Source organism: Lampris incognitus, chromosome 3 (genome assembly GCF_029633865.1).
Source record: "Lampris incognitus isolate fLamInc1 chromosome 3, fLamInc1.hap2, whole genome shotgun sequence".
NCBI lineage: Eukaryota > Metazoa > Chordata > Actinopteri > Lampriformes > Lampridae > Lampris > Lampris incognitus.
This window is the reverse complement of record NC_079213.1, coordinates 75,043,618-75,068,917: the sequence shown is the minus strand read 5'-3', so window position 1 is coordinate 75,068,917 and position 25,300 is coordinate 75,043,618. Positions and strand designations below refer to the sequence as shown.

General features: G+C 45.4%; 1 protein-coding gene across 1 annotated transcript; it reads left to right on the top strand.

The window, feature by feature from the left end:
• Nucleotides 1-410: 410 nt before the first annotated feature.
• Nucleotides 411-4,150, top strand: LOC130110633 (claudin-18-like). Its single transcript, XM_056277793.1, has 5 exons — nt 411-683; nt 2,217-2,381; nt 2,488-2,626; nt 2,727-2,840; nt 3,358-4,150. Exons 1-5 carry the CDS (start codon nt 464-466, stop codon nt 3,500-3,502), a joined length of 783 nt encoding a protein of 260 aa, XP_056133768.1. The 5' UTR covers nt 411-463; the 3' UTR covers nt 3,503-4,150.
• Nucleotides 4,151-25,300: the final 21,150 nt, after the last annotated feature.

Below are 25,300 nucleotides of genomic sequence, written 5' to 3'. Positions count from 1 at the left end.
TCACATGTATGCACTGAATGGACAGTAACAGTAAAGAAAATGAGGGGAATAAACACTAACCATTGAATAAAAACATAGATAATAAGGGATGCTTGAAGTTATACACACTACTGAGGGATTCTTTTCAGGGAGCGCTTCAGTAAGACTTTTATATAAAAAATATCTTCTCGTTGGTTTAGTAATTTAACCAAAATGCAGTGAAAATCGACTGGAAATGATGATCGAGAAGGTAATCGGCTGTTTTAGTCTCAGTGGTAGGAGCACACAGAGTAAAAGATATGCATTAACTGATACTAAACCGCCCCACCCAGCTCTAGGCAACTGGGCGATGTGCAAACACTTAAGGTCAATGGTAAAGTCCTTCCCCTCGTTCGCATCTGGCAGTATCACGTTCAGACACAGTCCAAAACACAACGTGCTGAAGGGAATTTGCTGGTCTTACCAACAGAGAGAAGACAGCACCATGGCGGCAACACTGTGTCAGGTCATGGGCTTCCTCCTGAGCTTGCTGGGTGTAGCTGGAATAATTGCTGCTACAGGAATGGACCAGTGGGCCACACAAGACCTTTTTGACAACCCTGTGACAGCTGTCTTCTCATATTCGGGCCTGTGGAGGTCCTGCGTCCGGCAGAGCTCTGGCTTCACTGAGTGTCGCCCGTACTTTACCATTTTGGGACTGCCAGGTATGCGTCCTTCATAATTCATAACAACAAAAAGCGAGAATATTAAGAAGACATCACAACTGCAAGAACTAAAAAAACACAAAAAAAACCAACAAAAACTGAGATATATTGAATTGATGCATAGACTAATATATCTGAATATATTCTCCGTCTGTCTTTGGTGAATTTCAAACCATGTAGATTGCTGTTTATTTTCTTATGCAGTTCAGTATTCTTCAAGCTACAGGATACTGCGATGTGTGGAAAACGAGTAGAAAATAAGAAAAAGAAAGAACAAAGTAAATGAGTGTCATTATTGTGGTTGTCTATAGGTACAGTAAGTAGTTTTATTTGATGACCAGAAGCATCAAATAACAATTTTTCATCCCCCCAGATTGATGTAAAAACAACGAGAGGTCAAACCACACCCTGTGTTGCGAAAGGGTGGATTTTTTTTATTTTTTTTTAACTTCTACTGTTTCCTGAAACTGGGACAAAGACCTATGAAAATTTTAGGTAAACATCTGATAAGGCTTGTTCCTTGTTGAATGGTACATAACGATAAGCACAAGGATAGGGTAGCACACTGCCATTTCACAATTCAATGACATTGGTAGGAAGTTTCTTTGACAAGGAGAACTAAAATGGCCGTCTCAATGATTCAATTAATAGGATTCATGTTGTCAGTGTTGGGTCAATTTTTGATATCAGCTGCGACTGCAATGGATATGTGGAGTTTGCAAGACCGTTCTTTCATAGTTATCACAAATGTTTACACCTATTCTGGTCTGTGGCACTCATGTGTGGGGACTGCATATGGCTCAACAGAGTGCAGGCCATATTATACCATACTAGGATTGCCAGGTAGGAGTGAATTAAAGTTACAACAAGAAGACTTCTATTATGCACTACTTATGATTTAGAGAACAATTTTCAAAGGACCTTGGTGGAACTTTGTTCAGATTTGGGGCTATTTTGGCCATTTTCCACGCCTAAAAGTTGTAACAGCGATTTGGTCCCTCGTTTTTCTCAAACTTGAGCACATGGCTTCCTGGAATGTTACACAATGTCATTTAGATTTTCATATTCTACATTTTTTATTGTTGACTGTATTTTATCACATCTTAAAACGGGATTTCAGTCCACACTAATTGCAATGCTGGCTCTATAACAATTTCCCCAGTTTTCTTACATGGTAGCTTGGTTTGAATGATTAAACTTTATCTGCTGTCGTGTCAAAAAATACACAAGGAATAATTTTTTTCTTTTCTTTTTAATTCTGATGAATTGCATGACCACTGTCCTCTGGAAGTGTGCCTAAAAACTGCTTCACAATTTAATATAATACAAGGGAATTGGTGAGAAAATAAGAATACAACAATACCAGTGTTGCAATAAACTAGTTCAGAACAACAACAAAAAAAAGGTGGTGATGCTTCAATAGTTACGATGGTTAAAAACTCTATAACTAATTATTTTCACATCAGGTATCAATAGAATAATGGAAAAAAAATCAACCTGTTTGCACTTCTTTCTAATATCGTTGACTTTCAGCCCTCCTTCAAGCTGTGCGCGCCTTGATGATCGTTGGAATCGTGCTCGGCGCAATCGGCTGCTTGGTCGCCATATTTGCACTGAAGTGCTTGAAGATGGGAAATATGGAGGAAAATATCAAGGCCACTATGACTCTGACATCTGGGATCATGTTACTTCTTGCAGGTATAGTAATCATTTACAAATATATCAATTTATTATACCACCCTGACTTAAATACTTTAAATTGATATTAGTTATGAGTTAAACCGCTGTTGGTTATGTTTTTCAGGAATCTGCGGCATTGCAGGGGTGTCAGCCTTTGCCAACTTAATTGTGCAGAGCTTTCGGTTCACAACGTTCACGGAGGGTGGGTTTAATGGGCTCGGAGGGGGGAACTTGGGTGGACTCACTGGTGGTCTGCTTCCAACGTAAGTGTATATGACTAAGTGAAATGGTAGCATCTCGTTATACTTAAATTTATTTTTATTTGTTTAATTAAATCACTGTAAATATTTTGTTCATTTTCAGGTATACTTTTGGCCCTGCCCTCTTCGTGGGCTGGATAGGTGGGGCAATCTTGTTTATCGGTGGAATCATGATGTGTTTGGCCTGCCGTGGGATGGTCCCTGACAGGAAACAGCGGTATGGTCCATCACATCCGATTTCAATACCTAGACACCAACAAAACTACCAATGAGGATTTTCATTCTTTTCTCTTTTTTTTTTTTACCCCTGCCTTCGTAACAATTAGAATAACTTTTACGTTTAGGCCAAGCGAGTTTGCACATTCAAGAATTCAACTTGAACAGTTGCTCACAAAGATAACCTTAAACATGACAAAATATATATGAGATAGTATATATGAGACTGAAGCAATCCATAAAAATAGAATTAATAAGGTTTTTATACACCTCGTGTATTGTTTTGTTTTTTGTTTTTTTCTCATGGCCAAACCCTGTCATATATTCACTGGCAGTGAGAGTACATGTGCATTTCTTTCTTTCTTTCTTTCTCTCTGTCTTTCTTTCTTTCTTTCTTAGACCTTGGGATAATAAAGCATACTATTTACTGAATACCACACCAGATGACACAATTTAACCCCATAGTTAACGATGGCCATTCAGATTTACTTCTGTTTTTGATGGGGGGTTTTTTTCAGGTATGATGGGACGGCCTACAAAGCTGCCTCGACGCACCACACCATCTACAAGTCTGAACCGAGACCTCAGCGGGTCTTAAATGAGACCTACAGGGCCCCCAGTGTTGAGGGAAGACAATCCCACCAGAGATTTGACTATGTGTAGAGTTGCACGCCGCCATTAAGAAGGCTATCTCCTCAAAGCATTTTTTAAGACTTAATTTCAGTTGTGCAAATACCTCTCTTTTGTATTCTATTACTGTGTGATGGTCTGTGTATTTTGTTTGTTCTCTGCTTGTGTTTTTGCCTCCGCACATGCAAACAGTTTTTTTTTAAAATGCTCTGTACGCCGAGGTAATGGATGCCATTAAGTTCTTAAGTAAATGTTGTAGTTTATAGTAGATCACATGAAACCATATATCATAACACTGACTGTGTTGTTTAGGGTGTTCGTCAAGTAAATTGATTAATTTTATAATGTACATTATGATGGCAGTAAACAGTGTCAGAGAAGCACAGTAGAAACAGGCTCTGAGAAACTGCAGTCTGATTAACAACCTTATATATAACGATTACTATCATACAATATTACAGCTACACCTCCAGACAGGTTTGATTTTGTTGCTGATAAATTGATTTGTTATTTCATTTTATTGAAGGGCACATTTTGTGTTTATTATCACTGATCAATTGTGTTTTTATGAAGATGTGGTTAATCAGACATTTTTTTTTCATTTGGCTAATGAGCACGCTGCATATTTTCTCTTGCAAGCTCTATTCTGTCAGAATGAATAGGAAATTCAATAAATCATTGAGATGGAACAACATTTCTGTAACTTCTAAGTCAATTAAAAGTCTTTATTCCTGTGTTTCACATGGGCTAAACGTCAAGGACTTCATACCCCTCAAAACACACTTTTCGAATAGTGCTTGCGTACTCTAACAGAGAGTCCACCTTTCGGGGTGAAATCTCTCTGAGATATTAAGGAGTATTTCCAGATTGCAACGGTTAAATCTGACATCATGGGCCTGATGTAAAATCTGCCTTTATTCTAATCTACAGTACAAGTGTTGATCAGAACTTGTCAGGTAAAGGCAGACCCAGCTCTAGACAACAGGGGGCCCTAGGCAAGATTTTCTTTAGAGGCCCTCCTTACTTTGCCTGGAGCAAAGTAGCAAAGTAAGGACAACACTTTAATGTTGTGCTACCACAGTGTGACAAGAACATTCATGGAATCTATAAAGTGGGTGTAATCTTTGCATGACATTAATACACAAAACATTCATTTGTAGTAAACATGCCTTCATTCAATAGATGTTCATTAAGCATTATGCCCACAGACCTTAAATCAGAGGTCTCAGCAACATCCTCAAGGCACAAAGTCTTTCTAAACTGTCAATGAAAAATGAGGGTGATACAACTCTTGATGACAGGCATGTTGGCGGAAGAACAATACAACCCAGCCAACACTCAACAGCAGTCATACAGTTCAAAATAATTTTAAATGACAACAAATTTCACTCAACGCATAGAAAAATTAATACTGTTGGTGTAATGTCCGTAGACGCCTTGTCTTACTGACATAAGAATAATTCAAGAACGAGCCGACTTCGTAGGTTCTTAACTGTGTAGCTTTTACTAGCGTTCATCCGACATACAACCTTCATAACATGCGCTTCTAACTTCCTGTATACGTCACGCGCACTGCACGTACACCCGTGAGTAGGTCAAGTTAAACACGTGACCTTTCATTCATTACATCTCCCCCTCTAAGATGATTTTCTAACCTGTATATCACCCCCCTTTTCACAAAAAAAAATAAAAAATCCCCCACAGTACACAAGTCCATACGCCTCACAAATCCAGCCGGATTGCAGGCTTGCTCACCCTGCCAGAGCGAGTAACATATGGTGTGGAAGTTGGCCTTTCTGCTGCTCGGGACTCATCCATGTTTCCATTCTCCCCTGGAGTGACATGGTCAGGATCCCTAATGACAAAGGTGAGTGTTTTAGGTGTGGCCAACAGGTGGCGCCTGTTCCTTCTGTAATGTTCACCTTGAGCTGTCTCCACTATGTAGGATCTGGGAGTGGAGCTCTGACTGTGAACAACTGCTGGCATTGTCCATGTTTTCTGTCCATCAGGTTTGGTGAGTACTGCGTCACCCGAGTTCAGTGGGCGCAGTGTCCGCACGCCGTTCCTGCGGTTGTAGTAGAAAGCCTGCCTCGATTTGGCTGCGGTGTCAGCGGTTTTGATCAGTTCCTCTTTAGGCCAGGCCGGTTTCAGGTTATGCTGCAATGTGGGTAAGGTGGTTCTGAGTCTCCTACCCATGAGCAATTCCGCTGGACTGGCTCCAGTGGAAGAAGAGGGTGTAGCTCTGTATGTCAACAGGGCGAGGAGAGGGTCTTCCTGCCTTAATATGCTTTTGGCTATCTGAACAGCCCTCTCTGCCTGTCCATTACTCTGGGGGTAGTGTGGGCTTGAAGTCACATGGATGAAATCATAATCCTCACTGAACCTCCTCATCTCTTCTGAAACTAGCTGTGGCCCATTACACTAACTACAATTTCAGGGATACCAAAACGTGCAAATGTAGCCTTCAGCCTAGCTACAACCTGACTGCTAGTAGTTGTTGGTAGATTTAGGATCTCCAAAAACCTGGAATAATAGTCAGACACTATCAAGTAGTTTTGCTTTTTGTACTCACACAGGTCTATGCCAACTTTCTGCCATGGTCTGGATGGGAGCTCACTTGACATTAAAGGCTCTTTTCTCTGTGTGTTCTTGTGTTCTCTGCAGAATTGACATTGCTGTATCTTTGTTGTAATGTGCTCTGTCATTTTGGGTCACCACACTGACTGGCTAGCTCTCTCTCTGCACTTAACTATCCCCTGGTGCCCGTCGTGTATTCTGTCTAAGATCACCTCCCTCATCTCTGTGGGAATGACGATACGACTGCCTCTGATGACTAAACCATCTACCTCAGATAACTCTCACCTGATAAAAGTCTCTGACTGTCTCCGGCACTTTATCGACATACTCAGGCCAGCCGTGTCTGATGAAGCCCAACACTGTCTGGAGCTGCAGATCCCCATCCGTGCTCTGTTTTATCTCCTGCATCCTTTGAGGTGTGGCAGGCACCTGGCACACGATGGCATCAATGTGCGCTGCAACATCATCATGAGAAGCACCATCTCCGTAGCACTGCTCTGGGCCTCTGGAGAGTGCATCAGCCACAGCTAAAGTTTTGCCTGGTGCGTATTCAGCCACTGCGTTGAAACGCATCAGCCTCATTAACAGTCTCTGGCACCTAATGGGCACATTATCCAAGTCTTTGCTGTTCATGAGAGGCACTAGTGGTTTATGATCGGTGACAAGTCTGAAATTGTCAAGCCCAAACAAGTACTTCTCGAACCTTTCACATGCCCAGACGCTGGCTAAGCACTCTTTCTCGATCTGTGCGTACCTTGTCTCTGCGTCACTCAGCCGTCGGGAGCAGTAGGCCACGGGCTTCCAGTGTTCCCCGTGCTGCTGGAGCAGAACGCCTCCCAGCCCGTAGCTGCTGGCATCTGCTGACACCACCGTAGCCTTAGTGACGTCATAAAAGGTGAGTACCGGGGCGGTGGCGAGTGCTGCTTTAAGGTCTTGGAATGCTGTGTTCTGTGCAGGTCCCCACAGCCACTCTGTCGTTGCTTTAAGCAGTCCATAAAGCGGCTGACCTACAGTGGACAGCTCTGGGACGTATTTTGCCAAATAGTTCACCATGCCGAGGAACCTCTTGAGTTCCGTCACGTTCTGGGGCTGAGGAAAGTTCTCTATTCCGGCCACTTTGTCCGGGTCAGGTCTGATGCCTGCCTCGTTGATGATATGACCAAGGAAGCGGACTTGTTTCTGTTTGAACTTGCATTTCGCTTGGTTCAGTTTGAGACCTGCTGTTTCAATGACCCCCAGCGCCTCTGCTAGGCGCCGGTCATGGATTTCCTCAGTCTCTCCATGTATAAGGATGTCATCCATGTACACCTCTGTGCCCTCTAGCCCGGTCAGAGTTTCCGCCATCTTTCTCTGGAAAATCTCTGGAGCACTCGTTATACCAAATGGAAGGCGGCAGAAAGCATACCTCCCAAATGGGGTGATGAAAGTGGTGAGCCCCCTGCTGTCTTCATGCAAGGGGATCTGGTAAAACCCACTTGCTGCATCCAACGTTGTGAAGAACTTTGACCCTGCGAGCCTTGGCATTATTTCCTCCATAGTGGGCAGCACGTATTTCTCACGTTTCACCGCTCGATTCAGCCTCCTGAGGTCAGCGCAGCAGCGAACCTCTTTCTTGTTCGGTTTCAGCACCGGCACCATAGCGGCGCACCATTCTGTGGGCTGAGTCACTTTTTCAATAATGCCCTCATTTTCCATGCGCTGCAGTTCTTTCTTAACCAGTGGTACAAGTGGCAGCGGTATCCGTCTGGCTGTATGCACCGCGTATGGCTGGGCACCCTCCACCAGAGCTATTTTCACTGGGTCTGTTTTCAGCAGTCCACTTGAACCGAAAACTCCACTGACCTCATTCATCCGCTTCACTAGACCCATCTCCACTGCCTCTAGACGACTCAGCAGACAGCTGCCTCTCCCCTTGATCACACACACTGGAAAGGAGTATTGTTTCTCCTTGTAGTTGGTTGTGGCTTGAAACTGTCCTATGCAGCTGATGTTTCCACCTGGGCTTATGAAGCATGTGTCAGGAGGTCCCAGTTTTATGTTTGGCTTCAGCTTTTTAAATGTCCCTTGGTTGATAACAGTAGCGTCAGCCCCCGTGTCAATTTTAAAGGTTATTGGTACATCACTTATTGTTAAACTAACAGTCCAATCTTCCTGACTGCTCTCTTTGCCAACTTCTCCCAGAAAGAACAGCTGTTTAACCTCTTCAGTGACTTCTCTCACCGCTTTAGAGTGACATACACGCTCCCAATGTCCCTTTTTATGACACTTGTTGCACTTACTGTTCGTTGCAGGACACTTCCGCTCATCGGTGTGCTGCGTCTTGCCGCACCTCCCGCATTCATCTACTTTGTTGGTTGCCGGACTGCCGCCACCATGACGCTGTCCGCCCTTTTTGTTTTGGCGTTCGTCCCGCCATCGGACAACATTGACGTTAGCCAGCAGGGCCTCTGGTTGGTTAGCTTGGAGGCTGAGCTGCTTTGTTATTGCCTCCGCCTGGCGCACTTGTTCAATGACTTTCACCAGAGTAAGGTCCGCTGTGAGCTGGAACTGACGGGAGAGAACCTTATCTTTTATGCCCACTACCAGACGATCTCTGATATGTTCATCCCTCTTGTCCCCAAACTCACAGTGTTCAGACAGCTCATACAATGTCCGGATGTACATCTCCGCTGTCTCTCCTGGCTGCTGGCTACGCTGATAGAAGCACGCCCTCTCATGTATGATGTTACGGCGGGGAATAAAGTAGTCGTCGAACCTTTTCAGTACGATATCATAGTCCACTTTATCACCCTCCGCCGCGAAGTCAAACGAGCTGAATATCTTTTCAGCCTCGCCGCCCATTGCATAAATCAGCGAACTCACTTGAATCTCCCCGTCGTCTTTATCCAGCTTTGTCGCGAGCCTGAATCGCGAGAACCGTTGTTTCCACTGCGGCCATTCAACGGGGCAGTCAAACTTGAATTCACTCGGCGGATTAAACTTCGGCATGACCGCTCGTGTTCAGATACACAGACTATTCTGACACCATGTAATGTCCGTAGACGCCTTGTCTTACTGACATAAGAATAATTCAAGAACGAGCCGACTTCGTAGGTTCTTAACTGTGTAGCTTTTACTAGCGTTCATCCGACATACAACCTTCATAACATGCGCTTCTAACTTCCTGTATACGTCACGCGCACTGCACGTACACCCGTGAGTAGGTCAAGTTAAACACGTGACCTTTCATTCATTACAGTTGGTGTGAGGAATGAGCTTATGCACCATCAACATGAAAGAAACTAACATTCTATTATATACATTTGTTATCTGTGATTTCTCCAATGTGATTTACCAAATGCCTTGAGCGCACAAACAGAATATTTTCCAGTGCATCAAAAACAGGTTTCCAATGTACTTAAGGGGGAACTGCCAGAATGCCTGGAGGGGTTTAATTATGCTTAATGGGTTCTCAACTACCCATGATAATATCCTGTAAATACCCAAATACAATAAATGAGAAACATGTGGCCAAATGTAACAAACAATAAAAACAGATTCCAGTTTGATACTAGATAAGCTACAATGCTGTTGGCTCAGCAAGTGGCAGAACAGGAGCTACACGAAAAGTTGCATCACTGCGACTGTCTGATGATAAACGTCAGATATCTATAGTGACAAAATTAACCCATCCACTGAGGATGCACAAGCCAGTGCATTCTTTGTGCTGGTCCCAAGCCCAGATAAATGGGGAGGATTTCGTCAGGAAGGACCTCTGGCCTTAAACCTTTACCAAATCAAATATGCAGATCATAAATCAGATTTCCATACTGGATCAGTCCAGGCCCGGGTTACCAACGACTGCCACCAGTACTGTGGACTATCAGGGTGCTGGTGGAAACTATGCTACTATTGGATGAAGTAGAAAGAGAGGGGGAAGGGTAGGAGTGTGGAGGTGAGAGTCAGAACTTTGAATGTTGGCACTATGACTGGCAAAGGGAGAGAGCTGGCTGATATGTTGGAGAGAAGGAAGGTAGATACACTGTGTGTGCAAGAGACCAGGTGGAAGGAAAGTGAGGCCAGGAGCACTGGAGGTGGATTCAAACACTTTTGACATGGTGCAGATGAGAGGAGAAACAGGGTAGGTGTAATTCTGAAGGAAGAATATGTCAAGAGTTTAAGTAACTAAATAAGTAAAGTTTTATTTATATAGCACTTTTAAAAACACACAGTTACAAAGTGCTTTACACTCAATCCAGAACAATATGAGTGAATACATAAATTGAATGAATATAAAATATGGCACAGGGAGTAACAGACCGAGCTAAAAACAAACGAAAACAAAAGGCAGGGATGGGGCTTTATAAAAAGGCTTGCCTAAAAAGATGGGTTTTTAGAAGCCGCTTAAAACAGTCCAAAGATTCAGCAAATCTAATGGATTGGAGAAGATTATTCCAGAGGCTTGGGGCAGAAACTGCAAAGGTGTGGTCACCTTTTGTTTTGCAGTCACACTGGGGGAAGGATAAAAGACCAAGGTTTGAGGATCAGGGTGGTCGGGAAGTGGAATGAGAAGATCGGAAATGTAACTGGGGGCAAGATCATGCAGTGTTTTAAATGTAATCAATAAGATCTTATAGATTATTCTAAATTTTACAGGAAGCCCATGGAGGGATGCAAGAATAGAGGTAATGCGGGACCTATGGCTAGTTCTAGTTAGTAGTCTAGCAGCGACATTCTGAACCAGCTGTAGATTATTTAAAGTAGCTTGGTTGAGGCCAGAGTAGAGGGAGTTTCAGTAATCTAGACGTGAGAAAATGCAAGTGTGAATTAATACTTCGATAACCTTAAAAGACAAAATATTTCTGATTTTTTAAATATTTTTTAGCTGAAGAAAAGAAGATTAGACAAGTTTAGTAACATGGGGATCAAAAGACATATTCTTGTCAAAGATGATACTGTAGAGGAGCTCAAGCAGGAGTCGTGACAACTTTCTCTTTCGGCTACACAACGTGCACCATTTATTCCTTCCACCATTACAACAACAAAACCCGCGCAGCAGAAGTGTGTCACTGTAAACCCGAACCGAGGAAACAGCAGCTGTAAACTAACGTTCCTACTAGCTCAATAAGGGGAATTATGTAGCCCCATAACCACTACAATACCAAGATTTGTAGTGGTATGTTTGATGTTTGAATGAAGTGGACCAATAAACTGTATAACTGTAGTGGCAAAGTTCTCAGGACCAATTACGAGAACTTCAGTTTTGTCAGGGTTTAGATGGAGGAAATTAAGGGACATCCAGTCTTTGGTGGAGGGAGGACAGTTGATTAAGTTTATTGGGTTTGGCAGAGAAATAGATCTGAGTATCATCATCATAACAGTGGTATTGACATGTCTTGAAAGTGACTAAACAAATGACACAGAGGAAGCATATATAAAGAGAAGAGGATTGGCCCAACGACAGACCCCTGAGGGACTCCACACAGTAGGGGAGCTGACGAGGATACAAGATTGTTAATACAAACATTAAAATATCTATTAGTCAGATAAGAGTGAAACCAATTTAACACTGTACCAGAAATGCCAACCCAGTTCTCCAACCTATCAAGTAAGATGACATGATTGATGGTATCAAGGCAGCGGTTAAATCTAGAAGAATAAGAATAGAGTATTCATCTTTATCAGCATGCATAAGAATGTCATTGGACACTCTTAGTAATGCAGTCTCAGTACTATACTTGTGACGAAAGCCGGATTGAAATGTATTAGAAATGTTATGTCCTCGTCATGTTATGTGAACTTAAAATGTACAAATGCAATATAAAAAAAAGTTGCATAAATAACTAGATTGAAATATTGCACATCATTTAGAAAAACAACTCTTATTACAAGCCCCAATTTTAACTAAGTTTAAAATGAACAAGAAATAAGGTTTAAAAAAGCTTTTCAGTACAATCTAGTGTGTGAACAGAATGTGCAATCGGTAAATAAATAAAATTTAGAAAAATGAATCAAAAAACACCATAACAAAAAATAAATGAATATATCAACTATTTACATCTCTTTGTTGTGATTAAATACAGTTATAGAAAAATAGACCAGTTAAGAAATATTAATAAATCCAACAGGCAAGACATTGAAAGTACAGCCATCCTCTACAACTCAACCCTTCTACCTTTTTTTTTCCGCTGTGAAATCATTGATTATGTCGTGTCCAAAATCCGATCAAGAAAATTATTTTGCTTTTGTATATCGTAATATATTTGGAAAACATGTTTGTTGCAGCTGCCATCAGGACTGTGTAGGTAACATATAGCTAGCAGAAAGCACTATTAACGGGGACAAACTGATACACGGTAGCCATCAGATCTCTGGTCTCACCGGAATGCCAAACAAGGGCAACCGGCCGTTTATTTATTGAAAAGCATAATTAGCAGCACCTGTAGAGTAATCACCCGCCCCCCTCTGCACAGTGACTTCAGCATAAGGGCATTCAAGACAGACAGTGTTCATCGGTGTTCAACACCCCCACTTGCTCTTAGGCTGATTACAGTATGCAGTTGTCAGGTACATCTAGCAAAGAAAATAAAAACATCTTACTTACCAAAAACAAAAGAAACAAACTTGTCAAGCAGAGCTTTAGTTACAGGTTTAGTACTTGTCATTACATAGATCAAACTGCCAACCATTTCTCGGTACCTCCTCGAATCAACAGGGTTACCTTCATCATCAAATTTCAGTTTGTTCTCCCATGGGGTCGATCTTGGTCTGCAGTGAGTCATGTCAAACCTCTCCAGGATTTTTGTGATGTACCTCTTTTGGTTCATCTTTATTTCACCATCTCCCTGTGTAAAGTCAATATCAAGGAAATGTTTTAGTTTACCAAGATCTTTCATCTTGAATTGGTCTCCCAATAGCTCTTTCACATTCCTGAGGGTTTGACAGTCACTCGCTGCAATAAGAAGATCATCGACCCAGATAATCAAAATGATTCTCTCACTCCCAATTTGTTTGCTGTAAACACAGTGGTCAGCTGGGTTCTGAACCAAACCATTTTGGCAAAGGAAATCATGCAGCATTTTATTCCAGTTTCATCCTGACTGTTTCAGGCCATAGAGTGACTTGTTGAGCCTACAGACTAGTCTCTCACCAGTTTGAGACTTAACCTCAAAACCTTCTGGCTGTTCCATGTATAGCTCACAGTCAATGGGAGCATGCAAATATGCAGTTTGTACATCCATTTGGTGCAGCTCCAAACCATATTGTGCAGCAACCTGCATTAAACTGCGTACAGAGGTCATATCAGCGGTTGGGGAAAAGGTCTCACTATAGTCTATCCCTTCAATTTGACTATAGCCTTTAGCTACATATCTTGCTTTATATGTGGTTTCAACTGGGTTTTCCTTAACGCTGTAAACCCATCTGCCCCCCACTGCATGTTTACCTTCTGGCAATGTTGTTAGGGTAAAAGTGTCATTTTCCCTCAGGGAACTCATCTCATCCTGCATAGCTTTAGCCCATAGTGAGGACTCTGGTGAGCCTAGGGCTTGTTTCAGGGTTTGGGGTACATCACAAATAACCCTGTAACAGTAGTCAATGCTGGTTAAAACCTGTTCATCACACTCATAATCATCTAGATACGGGGGAGGTCTCCGGTCTCTCCTTGGACGACTACCTTCCCCACTCATGTTGGTGTCTGACTCACATTGCTCTACATCTTGTGTACTCTGACTCATCATCTCGATTTGTGGTTGGGTCTTAGCGCCCTCTCTAGGCAGAACACATTCACTGGTTTCCTGGTCTGTCTGAGTCTGACATTCAGTAGCGCGCTTTGTAATGAACTTCACCAACCTGTTCTTAAACACTTTCCCTGTGTCTGGATAGTATACAAAGTATGCAGGACTGTTCTTGTCATAACCAACAAAAATACCCTTTTCACATCGGGGATCAAGCTTTTTCTTATTTTGTTTGTATGCATAGCACGCAGAGCCAAAAATATACATTTTGGAAAGATCAGGCTTTTTCCCGGTCAGCATGTAGTATGGAGTCTGCCCTACACGCCCATTATAACATCTGTTACGGATAACCGCAGCAGTCTGAACTGCATATGTCCACAGTTCTTTCGGCAGGCCACTCTCAAGCAACATACATCTAGACATTTCAAGCAATGTTCTCCAGCTTCTCTCGGATGTCCCATTTTGATGAGGCAAGTAAGGGGGCCGAGGTCTCGTGTCTAATGACATTTTTGCTAAGCAGTGACTGAAAATCTCTCGACATAAATGCTGTACCATTATCCGATCTGATACATTTGACTTTGCCATAAGGTGCAACGTCAGCAAAGAACTTTTCTGTACCCTTCACTGTGTCGCTCTTGGATCTCAAAAAAATAAGTGAACATTGCTCCTGAATAATCATCAGTGAATCCCAAAATGTACTTGAATCCATCTTTGGCTGTTGGCTCTATAGGGCCAGCTAAATCTGTGTGCACCAGATCAAGTGCGACTTTAGCTTTTACATCTGCCTCTCTATTTCTGCTTTGGGCAAATTTACCTTGAATGCATATTTCACATGGCACCAAGTTACACTCAGTTTTGCCTTTAACACTCATTCCCTTAGTGACACTTTCCAATTTTAACACATCGTCATAATTGCAGTGACCAAGGATTTCGTGCCAAGTCTGTACACCATAGCATGCATGACATTCATCATTCTCGAGTTCATGCTCACCATTGTCGTAGGTGTTCAGGTAGTAGAGCCTGTTGCGCTCGCTGATGTCGAACCTTGTGGACGAGCCGGTCTCTGCCTTGTTGAAAGGTCACTGAGGCACCGTTTGCAGTCGCTGTCTTCACGGAGAAGATGTCCTGTGGGTAGGAGGGAATGTGCAGCGCTCCCCTCAACGTCGCTTTCACCCGTCAGCCGTTGGTGTCCTCCAGAATCACCTCCGCGTCTCCTCTTCTCGTGGCAACACCCGTTATCCTGGTCCCGTCAGCCTGCTCCAGGGTGTGTTTCGCTGGCTGGAACGTTGAGTCGAAGCTCTTAAACTTGCGTTGGTCGGTGATGATGTGGGATGTCGCTCCTGTGTCCACCATCAGGCCACCTTCGGAGCCCTCCCGTTGTCCGTCGCTGACCCGGAATGCGAACTCGTGCTCCTCTTCGTCGGCGGTAAGTATGATGGCGCGCTCACGTAATCCCTCCTCCTCCGTCTGCATGCGGCGTCGCTGTGTGTTGTGCTCCTGCAGAGAGTGCACCACTGCCTGGGCCGCTGGCCCCCCTGGTCGTTTTGCTGACAGGCCCGGGCAATGTGACCCCTCTCCCCGCAGGAAAAACAGGTAACGTTCGCTCTCCCGCCCGCCCCGGGAATAGCAGTCACCTTCATCACTCCGTCATCAGGTTGCGTGTTCAGCTTCTCAGTGTTCTCAAAGCTTCTCAACTTAGCTCGGAACTCGGAAAAAGTCATGTTGTCATCAGCTTGGGTGATGATCTGAACAGCAAATGGCTGTAACGACTCGGGAAGAATCTCGCCTGCGTTTCTAAGTGCTGTTATTGCCGTTTCGGCTCTGATGACATAGTAACAGTCTCGTTTGCTGACTTCTGCAGCGTGGTTAATTCGACGTACAAGCTTATCACACGAGGCTTTCCTTTACCTGCGTAGTGTTCTCGGAGTAATTTTAATGCCTTTCGGCCATCATCTGCCGCTTCCCTCATGATCAGAGAGAGACTAGTGTCATCCAAAAATTGGATCAATTCAGCGAACGCTTCCTCATTTCTGCTCTGCTCGCTCTCCTCGTCATAATCCGCGTGAGTTGTGTCGGGCTCGTAAAGGATGCAGTCCTTCAAGCATTGAAGGCGCAAATGTCCCAGAAACTTCGTTTCCCACAACTCATATTTCTTTTCGTCCCCGTCAAAAAACAATCTGCTCCAACGCGTTCCCACGTCCCTCCTGGGCCCATAACCTGTTGCAGCTGCCATCAGGACTGTGTAGGTAACATATAGCTAGCAGAAAGCACTATTAACGGGGACAAACTGATACACGGTAGCCATCGGATCTCTGGTCTCACCGGAATGCCAAACAAGGGCAACCGGCCGTTTATTTATTGAAAAGCATAATTAGCAGCACATGTAGAGTAATCACTCGCCCCCCCCCCTGCACAGTGACGTCAGCATAAGGGCATTCAAGACAGACAGTGTTCATCGGTGTTCAACAATGTTTACATTATATCGATAGGGGTGCATAGAACGATAAAAATAGTAAAAGTTGTTGTTTTTTTTAGGTTGAAGTTGTGACACCCCCCCCCAGCATTTGCCTATACTGCCTATACAGTGGGCTGTTCCTGCCTTCTTTTTTTTACTACTTTATTAATCCCCCCTTGGGGAAATTCTTTCTCTGCATTGAACCCATCCTAGCTGTGTAGCTAGGGGCAGTGGGCAGCCACCGTGCAGCATCCAGTGACCAACTCCAGTTCGTCTTGCCATGCCTCGGTCAGGGGCACAGACAGGAGCATTAACCCTAACATGCATGTCTCTTTGATGGTGGGGGAAACCGGAGCACCCGGGGAAAACCCACCGCAGACATGGGTAGAACATGCAAACGCCACACAGAAGACAACCTGGGATGACCTCCAAGTTTGGGCAACCCCGAGGTTCAAACCCAGGACCTACTTGCTGTGAGGCGATAGTGCTAACCACTGGGCCACCGTGCTGGCCATGAAGTCTCTCATCATTCTTTCACTTTACCTGTAAACAAACTCTGATACTTTATCCCAGCTTCATATCAAGCGTATAGTGATTAAGGAGAATAATCTGGTTTACTTATTTGCATCTGAAAATGTAAAGCGGGGAAAGAGCAGGAAAAGACCAAACACAAGAACAGTGATATAAATGAGGGGATAGCTTTATTCTCATCTGGAAGCTTTTTAGTACAGATAAGCTATGATCCTGAAGTTTTACATACAAACAAATGTCATATTTGACATTTTCTATCACTGGCATATATAAGACAATAGCCAGTCCATAAATATCCAAATCATAAGTCATTTTGATGTTACTCATTTTAGTAAATGTACAGGTAGCTGGTATTACCTGCTGGGCATTACTGTCTGGCACACCTCCTCTGGTGCCCATGGGTCAGCTGCAGGATCATCATCCAGGAACCACCAATCTAACATTCAGATGAAGCCAACAAAACCACATCATCTGCGAAGAGCAGAGATACAATTCTGCGCTTCCCAAAACGGACACACTCCTCACCTTGGCTGCACCTTGAGATCCTGTCCATGAATATCACAAACAGAATTGGAGACAAGGGACAACCTTGGCGGAGTTCAATACCTTCTGAAAACGTGTTTGACTTTGTGCCGAGAATGCGAACACAGCTCTCACTTTGGTTATACAAGGACCAGATGTCACGTGCAAGTGTCCTCCCATTATGCGGCTCTGGATCGGTCTCTACGCCCACCTGAGGACCCAGAGGGAGGACGGTCATACTTAACCCCAAGTGACTGCCGATGATGATGATGATGATGATGATGATGATGATGATGATGAGTGTAGTGTAGTGTTCCATCTTTTGAGTTGCAAACGCAACAAAACTGCAAACTGTCATGACATCGTCCAAGATATTGTTCTCGTGAAGATGCCCACAGAGGTGCTCCATCAGGAGAGGTAAACCAGGCAATGTTTGGGGCCCCCAAAAAAAATTGGGAAAAGGGGCCGCTGATGGCCACTCATATTGTCATTTTGCAATGACAACTAGAAACCTCCTTAATCTTCCCATAAAGGCACTATACAGTGCACTGCTGCTAACTCAAAAAAAAGAAAAAACCCTAAGTGGAGTTCCTTATAGTTGTTGTGGGAGGGAGGATCAGGAGAAAGCAGGGTTCGCCTGTGGTCCTCTGTGGAGGACAGCACTGTGATTTTGTCTGAAGGATTTCTAACTCGCTGCTGTTCACACAGTTCTGCGTGCATGTACACAAATAATACATAAAACGTGGGAAAACTTGTCGAGCCACCCACGAAGAAAAAATATGGGACCTACATTTTATCGTTTTTGAGATATTTATTTGGAAGGTGCGCCTCTCATGACCATATATGGTGCACTCTGACATTAAATGTTCCAGACTTTCACGATTTTTATATTGCTGTATCAAGTCACAGATAGAGGGAGGCATTTTGATAAAAACACACAAACAATTCACTTGAAGCTTGCGTGCATGTGTAACTTATGTTACGGGTCTAGATAGATCGATGCCATCGGCTATCCACTAGTTTACCTTAGATACACATGACCCGCGCTCAGGAACATGTTACATCACTTTGAATATACTTGGCTGCACTGAGCAACTCGTGTGTGTGTCATTCTTTATAAGATAGCCTACTGAAACATGGTGCCAGAAGTCGGAGAACTAATTTCTTATTTTACTAGCTCGCATGTTTAAGTTTGTAGGCCTGAGTAGGTCACATGTCGGAGGATTCCGATTCAGAGCAAAGTACTTCTGCTGAAGTCGTTGTCACAGAGGAGCTAACGCTAGCATTACCGGCGCCGATAGCATCACATACAATGGCAGCTAACGTGAATATTCCACCACCGTCCCCGATGAGCTTCACAGGCGATTGGAGTGTCAATTGGGACATTTTTCGGGCCGAATATGAAGACTACGTCCTCGTCACGGGCATACTTGGCAAGGACAAGAAAATACAAGCGGCTACTCTAAGAAGTGTGATGGGAAGTGAATGCAGGCATATTTACCGCCACAATCTGAACCTCTCAGAAGATGATCAAGGGGATCCTGACGCCATACTGAGAGAGTTGGGGAAATACTTCAAGCCAGCAAAAAACACAATATACGAGAGGTACATTTTCGGGAGTTGCAAGCAGGAGGAAGGAGAATCGTTTGATACCTTTGTGACGAGACTGAGAGAGAGGGCAGCAACCTGTGAGTATGGACAGTTGAAAGATGAAATGATCCGTGATAAGATAGTCCTGGGAGTTGCAGGCGAGGCCGTTAGGCGCAGGCTGTTGAGAGAGAAGGATTTGAACATGGTCACAGCTATTGACATGTGTCGCGCAGCAGAGCAAACTGACATCCGTATGAGAGCAATGGAGTTTGCAACAACACCGCAGCCGGAGGCAGTGCATGCCGTTGCTAGGCAACCCAGACAAAACCAATGGAAACAGAGCAATCCACCCAGAACAGCAGGAGATGCAGGCAATTGCAAATATTGTGGCAGCTCGCATTCAAGGGGCAGAGAGCATTGCCCGGCCTTCGGGAAACAATGTAGGTCATGTGGGACACTTAATCACTTTTCTTAAGTGTGCTTAAAGAGCAAAAAGGGGCATGCTGAGGGCAAGGTAAACTGTGTGGAATACACAGAAGAACCCCCAGAGCATAGTAATGATGCAGAGGATCTGTACATGTTTGAGTCAATCGGCGCAGTGCACACCAAAGGAAAGAAGTGGTTTGTGACTCTGAAACTCCACGACAAGCCACAACAATGTCAGCTGGACTCTGGAGCCACCTGCAATGTAATGGGCTTTCAAGACAAGAAAAGGCTGGCCCCAAACACACCTCTCCGCCCGAGTGACACCAGACTGAAGCTGTATTCGGGGGAAACACTGAGCTCTATGGGCACCTTTGAGACTGACTGTACTGTGAGAGGCCAAACACACAAGCTCTCATTCGAAATAGTGAGGACCAGCCAACATCCTCTTCTGTCAGGCTCCACCTGTGAACGCTTAGGGCTCATGCATTTCACAATTCCAGAGGATGTGCTCAAAATGGAACACACACAACCAGGAGCCCTAACTAAAGAACAGCTTATCAACAGATACAGTGACGTGTTCAACTCCGCTGTGGAATCCGTGCCTGGGGAGGTCCATTTTGACCTTGATCCTAGTGCTGCTGCAGTACAGAGTGCCCCTCGCAATGTCCCAATCGCAATGAAAGCAGCAGTCAAAGCCCAGCTGGACAAGTACGAGGCTGACGGCCACCTTGCGCCTGTCACAGATCCTACAGATTGGATCAGCAACATGGTGATTGTTAAAAAACCGGAGAAGCTGAGAATATGCACTGACCCTAAACCATTGAACAAAGCCCTAAAGCGCTCTCACTACATCATGCCTACCTTGGAGGACATTTTGTATAAATTGCCCAAGGCCAGAGTCTTCACGTTAGTGGACGCTCGGGATGCATTCCTGCAATGCAAACTGGACTATGAGAGTAGCCTCATGACCACGTTCTGGACCCCCTGGGGGAGGAAGCGGTGGCTCAAGCTACCATTTGGAGTATCGGTGGCGCCCGAGGTATATCAGCGCAAGCAGCACGAGCTCCTCGCCGGTCTGAAGGGCGTTGAGCCCATTGCAGACGATATCCTGGTCGTCGGCTGCGGGGACACAGACAAGGAGGCTGGGGACGACCACGACGTCAAGCTTGCGGCGTTGATGGAACGCTGCCGCGAGGTCAAGCTTCGCCTCGGCCTGAAGAAGTTGCAGTTCAAGGTGGCTGAGGTGCAGTTTCATGGCCACATTCTCTCATCTGCTGGACTGAAGCCCGATCCAGAGAAGGTGAGAGCCATTATTGACATGCCGAACCCAACAGATGCCAAGGGCGTGCAGCGTCTCATTGGCTTCGCTAACTATTTAGCCAAGTTCATGCCTCATCTATCTACTGTCTGCGAGCCGTTGCGACGCCTGTTGGACAAGGACACACCCTGGCACTGGCTGCCTAAGCACGAGGCGGCGGTTCATGAGCTTAAGGCGCTGGCGACAGCCATGCCCGTCCTGCGCTACTATGATGTAACTAAGCCAATCGCAATCCAGAGCGACGCCAGCCAGAGCGGTCTCGGTTGTTGTCTCATGCAGGAAGGTCAGCAAATCGCATTTGCCTCGAGGGCTCTTACCCCCACCGAAAAAAACTATGCACAAATTGAGAAGGAGTGTCTCAGTATCGTCTTCGCCTGCCAGAGGTTTCACCATTACCTATATGGCCGCGACCCAATCACAGCAGAGACGGACCATAAGCCTCTGATCTCTATTTTCAGCAAGCCACTTCTCAATGCGCCCAAGAGACTCCAGAGCATGCTCATGACTCTGCAGAACTACGACCTGAGGGTAATCTACAAACCAGGCCCAGAGATGTTCATAAGCGACACGCTCAGCAGAGCTACGGCTGGATGCTCCGGCAGAGGGACTGCATATCAGCGACACGCTATCTGCTCCCTGCAACAAGAGCAGGAAGACATACAGCACGTGAACCAGGCAGAGTACCTGAATGTGACTAACCAGCGGCTGGAACAGATCAGACGACACACCGACAGAGATGAATGCTTACAGGCACTGAAGAACACTGTTCTCGTGGGCTGGCCAGATGTAAAGGAGGAAGCGCCCCTCATCGCTAGGGAGTACTGGCCCTTCAGGGATGAAATCAGTGTGCAGAACGGAGTTCTGTTCCGGGGGCAAAAAGTCATCATCGCAAAGTCACTCCGCCCAGAAATGTTGACGCGCATACATTCAAGTCACATATGGGGTGATGCATGCTACCGACACGCTCAAGAGACATTGTACTGGCCCAACATGCAGTCAGAGATAAAGGACTTTGTAAGCAGCTGCTCGACCTGCAATGTGTACGCCCACAATCAGCAAAAGGAGACCATGCTCTCTCACGAAGTACCAACCAGGCCCTTTGGCAGGTCTTGAGCATGGACCTATTCAGCTTCAGACAGAAAGACTATCTCCTAATAGTCGACCACTATTCCGATTTTTGGGAGATTGAGCTTCTACCCGACATGTCTGCAGAGACAGTCATCAAGCGATGTAAGGCACAGTTCGCCCGACATGGTCAGCCAGAGAAGGTTATTACAGACAACGGCCCTCAGTTCACAGCTCAGTTCACACGGTTCGCTTCTGAGTGGGAATTTGAGCACGTGACCTCCTCTCCCAGACACCCGAAAGCGAATGGCAAGGCCGAGTCGGCCGTGAAGATTGTAAAAAATCTTCTGCGTAAGGCCGCGCATGATGGTGAAGACCCCTGGAAAGCCGTGCTTCACTGGAGGAATACACCTACGGAAAACATGGGCAGCAGCCCAGCACAACGCCTCATGTCCCGCCGGTTGAAGACGTCCATCCCGGCGGCAAGTAAGCTCCTGGAACCAGCTGTTGTCGTGGGCGTCACTGAAAAGCTGCGCCACAGGAAGCAACTCGCCAAATCCTTCTATGACAGATCTGCCCGTGAATTGCCGGCACTTGAAGTTGGGGAAGTCGTACGGATGAAGCCCCTGCCAGGTGATAACACTGGCCGCTGGAGAGTCGGAACTTGTCTCCGCAGGGTTGCGCCGAGGTCTTATCTTGTGGACATTGATGGCTCCCTGTACCGTCGTAACAGGATCGATCTCAGAGTGGCTGAGCCAGCTGCACGAGCCGCGCACGATCCTGTTGAACCCGCTGCGGCACACACACCGGACGGGGATCCAGCTACAGAAACTGTCATTGAGACCCCTCAGGCTGTGTTCGAGCCGAGCCCCATCAGGTCCATGCCCAAGGCGCCATCTACTCCTGTTGGCGCTCCGCGTTCGGATGGACACACTTACACAAGGGTTGGACGGCTGTCTAAACCTCCACTGAAACTCACTATGTAATCTGAATAATGTTGATGGTTGCTATGTGGGAGAGAGGGGGAAAAGAGGAGAAATGTTATCATACGCTACTGTGGTTATTACACTGGTATGGGATATGAAGAGATTTACTGCTGTTGCACTGTTATTGGTTGTTCGTATATGAAAGTAATTTTATTTTGCACTAACTTCATGTGTATGTGTTTATACTTGGAAAAGGAGGATGTTACGGGTCTAGATAGATCGATGCCATCGGCTATCCACTAGTTTACCTTAGATACACATGACCCGCGCTCAGGAACATGTTACATCACTTTGAATATACTTGGCTGCACTGAGCAACTCGTGTGTGTGTCATTCTTTATAAGATAGCCTACTGAAACAACTTACAGCCTGAGAGAGAGAGAGAGATATTGTAACGTGAACGGATAAGTAGACACGTTGGCCCTTGATTAAAATGTCGGATCCTTTAGTCAAGCGGTTAGCGATGTCTCCGGCAGTGCGGGAGATACGGGTTCGCCTCCCGGCTGCGGTAGTTCCTGTGGTTGCTTCCTGAGTTCGCTACATTGGTGTCAGAAGGAGGGGCGTAGTGCAACATGCACGGATTAGTAGACACGTTGGCCTTGGGTAACGGGTTGGACACTTTAGTCCACTGGTTAACGTTATCGCCCGCGGTGCGGGAACTCCGAGCTCGCGTCCCGGTTGTGACGGTCTGGCTGAGCAACCACAGGAACCGTCGCAGCCGGTTATATATATATACTCTATATACACTGCTCAAAAAAATAAAGGGAACACCTAAAAACACAATATAGATCTCGATGAATGAAATATTTCAGCTGAAAATCTTTATTTATTAGACAGAGGAATGTGTTTAGAGCAAAATAACCTAAGAATGATCAATGGAAATCAAAATCATTAGCCCATTAAGGTCTGGATTCAGAATCATACTCAAATCAAAGTGGAAAATGAGAACATAGGCTGATCCAACTTCTGTGGAAATTCTTCAAGACGATTCAAAATGAGGCTCAGTAGTGTGTGTGGCCTCCACGTGCCTGTATGCACTCCCTACAACGTCTGGGCATGCTCCTGATGAGACGACGGATGGTCTCCTGAGGGATCTCCTCCCAGACCTGGATCAGGGCATCGGTCAACTCCTGGACAGTCTGTGGTGCGACATCGCGTTGGCGGATGGTACGAGACATGATGTGCCAGAGGTGCTCGATTGGATTCAGGTCTGGGGAACTTGCAGGCCAGTCCATAGCATCAATGCCCTCGACATACAGGAACTGCTGACACACTCTGGCCACATGAGGACGAGCATTGTCATGCATGAGCAGGAACCCAGGGCCCACTGCACCAGCATATGGTCTGACAATGGGTCTGAGGATCTCATCCCGGTACCTAATGGCAGTCATGGTACCTCTGGCTAGCACGTAGAGGTCTGTGCGGCCCTCCAAGGATATGCCTCCCCAGACCATCACTGACCCACCGCCAAACCGGTCATGCTGGAGGATGTTGCAGGCAGCAGAACGTTCTCCACAGCGTCTCCAGACTCTCTCACGTCTGTCACATGTGTTCAGTGTGAACCTGCTCTCATCTGTGAAGAGCACAGGGCGCCAATGGCGAATCTGCCAACCAAGATGTTCTCTGGCAAAGGTCAATCGGGCTGCACGGTGTTGGGCTGTGAGCACAGGCCCCAATTGTGGACGTCGGGCCCTCATACCATCCTCATGCATTCTGTTTCTCACTGTTTGAGCAGAAACCTGCACATTAGTGGCCTGTTGAAGGTCGTTTTGTAGGGCTCCGGCAGTGCTCCTCCTGTTCCTCCTTGCACAAAGGACCAGATAGCGGTCCTGCTGCGGGGTTGTTGTCCTCCTGCGGCCCCCTCCATGTCTCCTGGTGTACTGGCCTGTCTCCTGGTACCTCCTCCATGCTCTGGACACTGTGCTGGGAGACACATCAAATCTTCTTGCCACCGCACGCATTGATGTGCCATCCTGGATGAGCTGCACTACCTGAGCAACTTCTGTAGGTTGCAGATACCGCCTCATGCCACCTCTAGTGGTGAGGGCACTAGCAAAATGTAAAACTAACCAAAGATCGGCCAGAAAAGATGAGGACAGGCAAATGGTCTGTGGCCACCACCTGCAAATCCATTCCTTTTATAGGGGTTGTCTTTCAAATTGTCTAATGTCCACCAGGTGGAAATTAGATAATTTACCAACAGGTGAAATTGATTCACAAATCAGTGTTGCTTCCTAACTGGACAGGTTGATATCTCAAAAGTGTGATTGACTTGGAGCTACATTGCATTGCGTATGTGTTCCCTTTATTTTTTTGAGCAGTGTATATATGGAGAGAGAGAGAGAGAGAGAGACCGAAAACATTGACTTCTTGTGACACCCATAATGTAAAAATCTAAGCTGTGTGATGCACGTGTGTACATGGTGTTAATTATTATGTTTTAATAAATGATTATGATGGTTGATCAAGCACAGTTGATCGAATTAATTTGATGAGCTTCTTTGCCTGCCCCCCCTCCCCCCGAGTCTAGAATCGACACTGGATTCCATTTACAACTTTAGAAAGTATAATTTTTACCAAAAAAAACAAAAAACAAAAAAAAAGTCTATTAAATGTCTCCTTTCCTCTGTTTCAGTCCATGGGCTG

Coding starts and splice junctions, on each gene's coding strand:
- LOC130110633 (XM_056277793.1), top strand. CDS start 464: ATGGCGGCAACACTGTGTCAGGTCATGGGCTTCCTCCTGAGCTTGCTG. Junction 684..2,216: donor TACCATTTTGGGACTGCCAG/GTATGCGTCCTT, acceptor GTTGACTTTCAG/CCCTCCTTCAAGCTGTGCGC. Junction 2,841..3,357: donor GTCCCTGACAGGAAACAGCG/GTATGGTCCATC, acceptor GGTTTTTTTCAG/GTATGATGGGACGGCCTACA.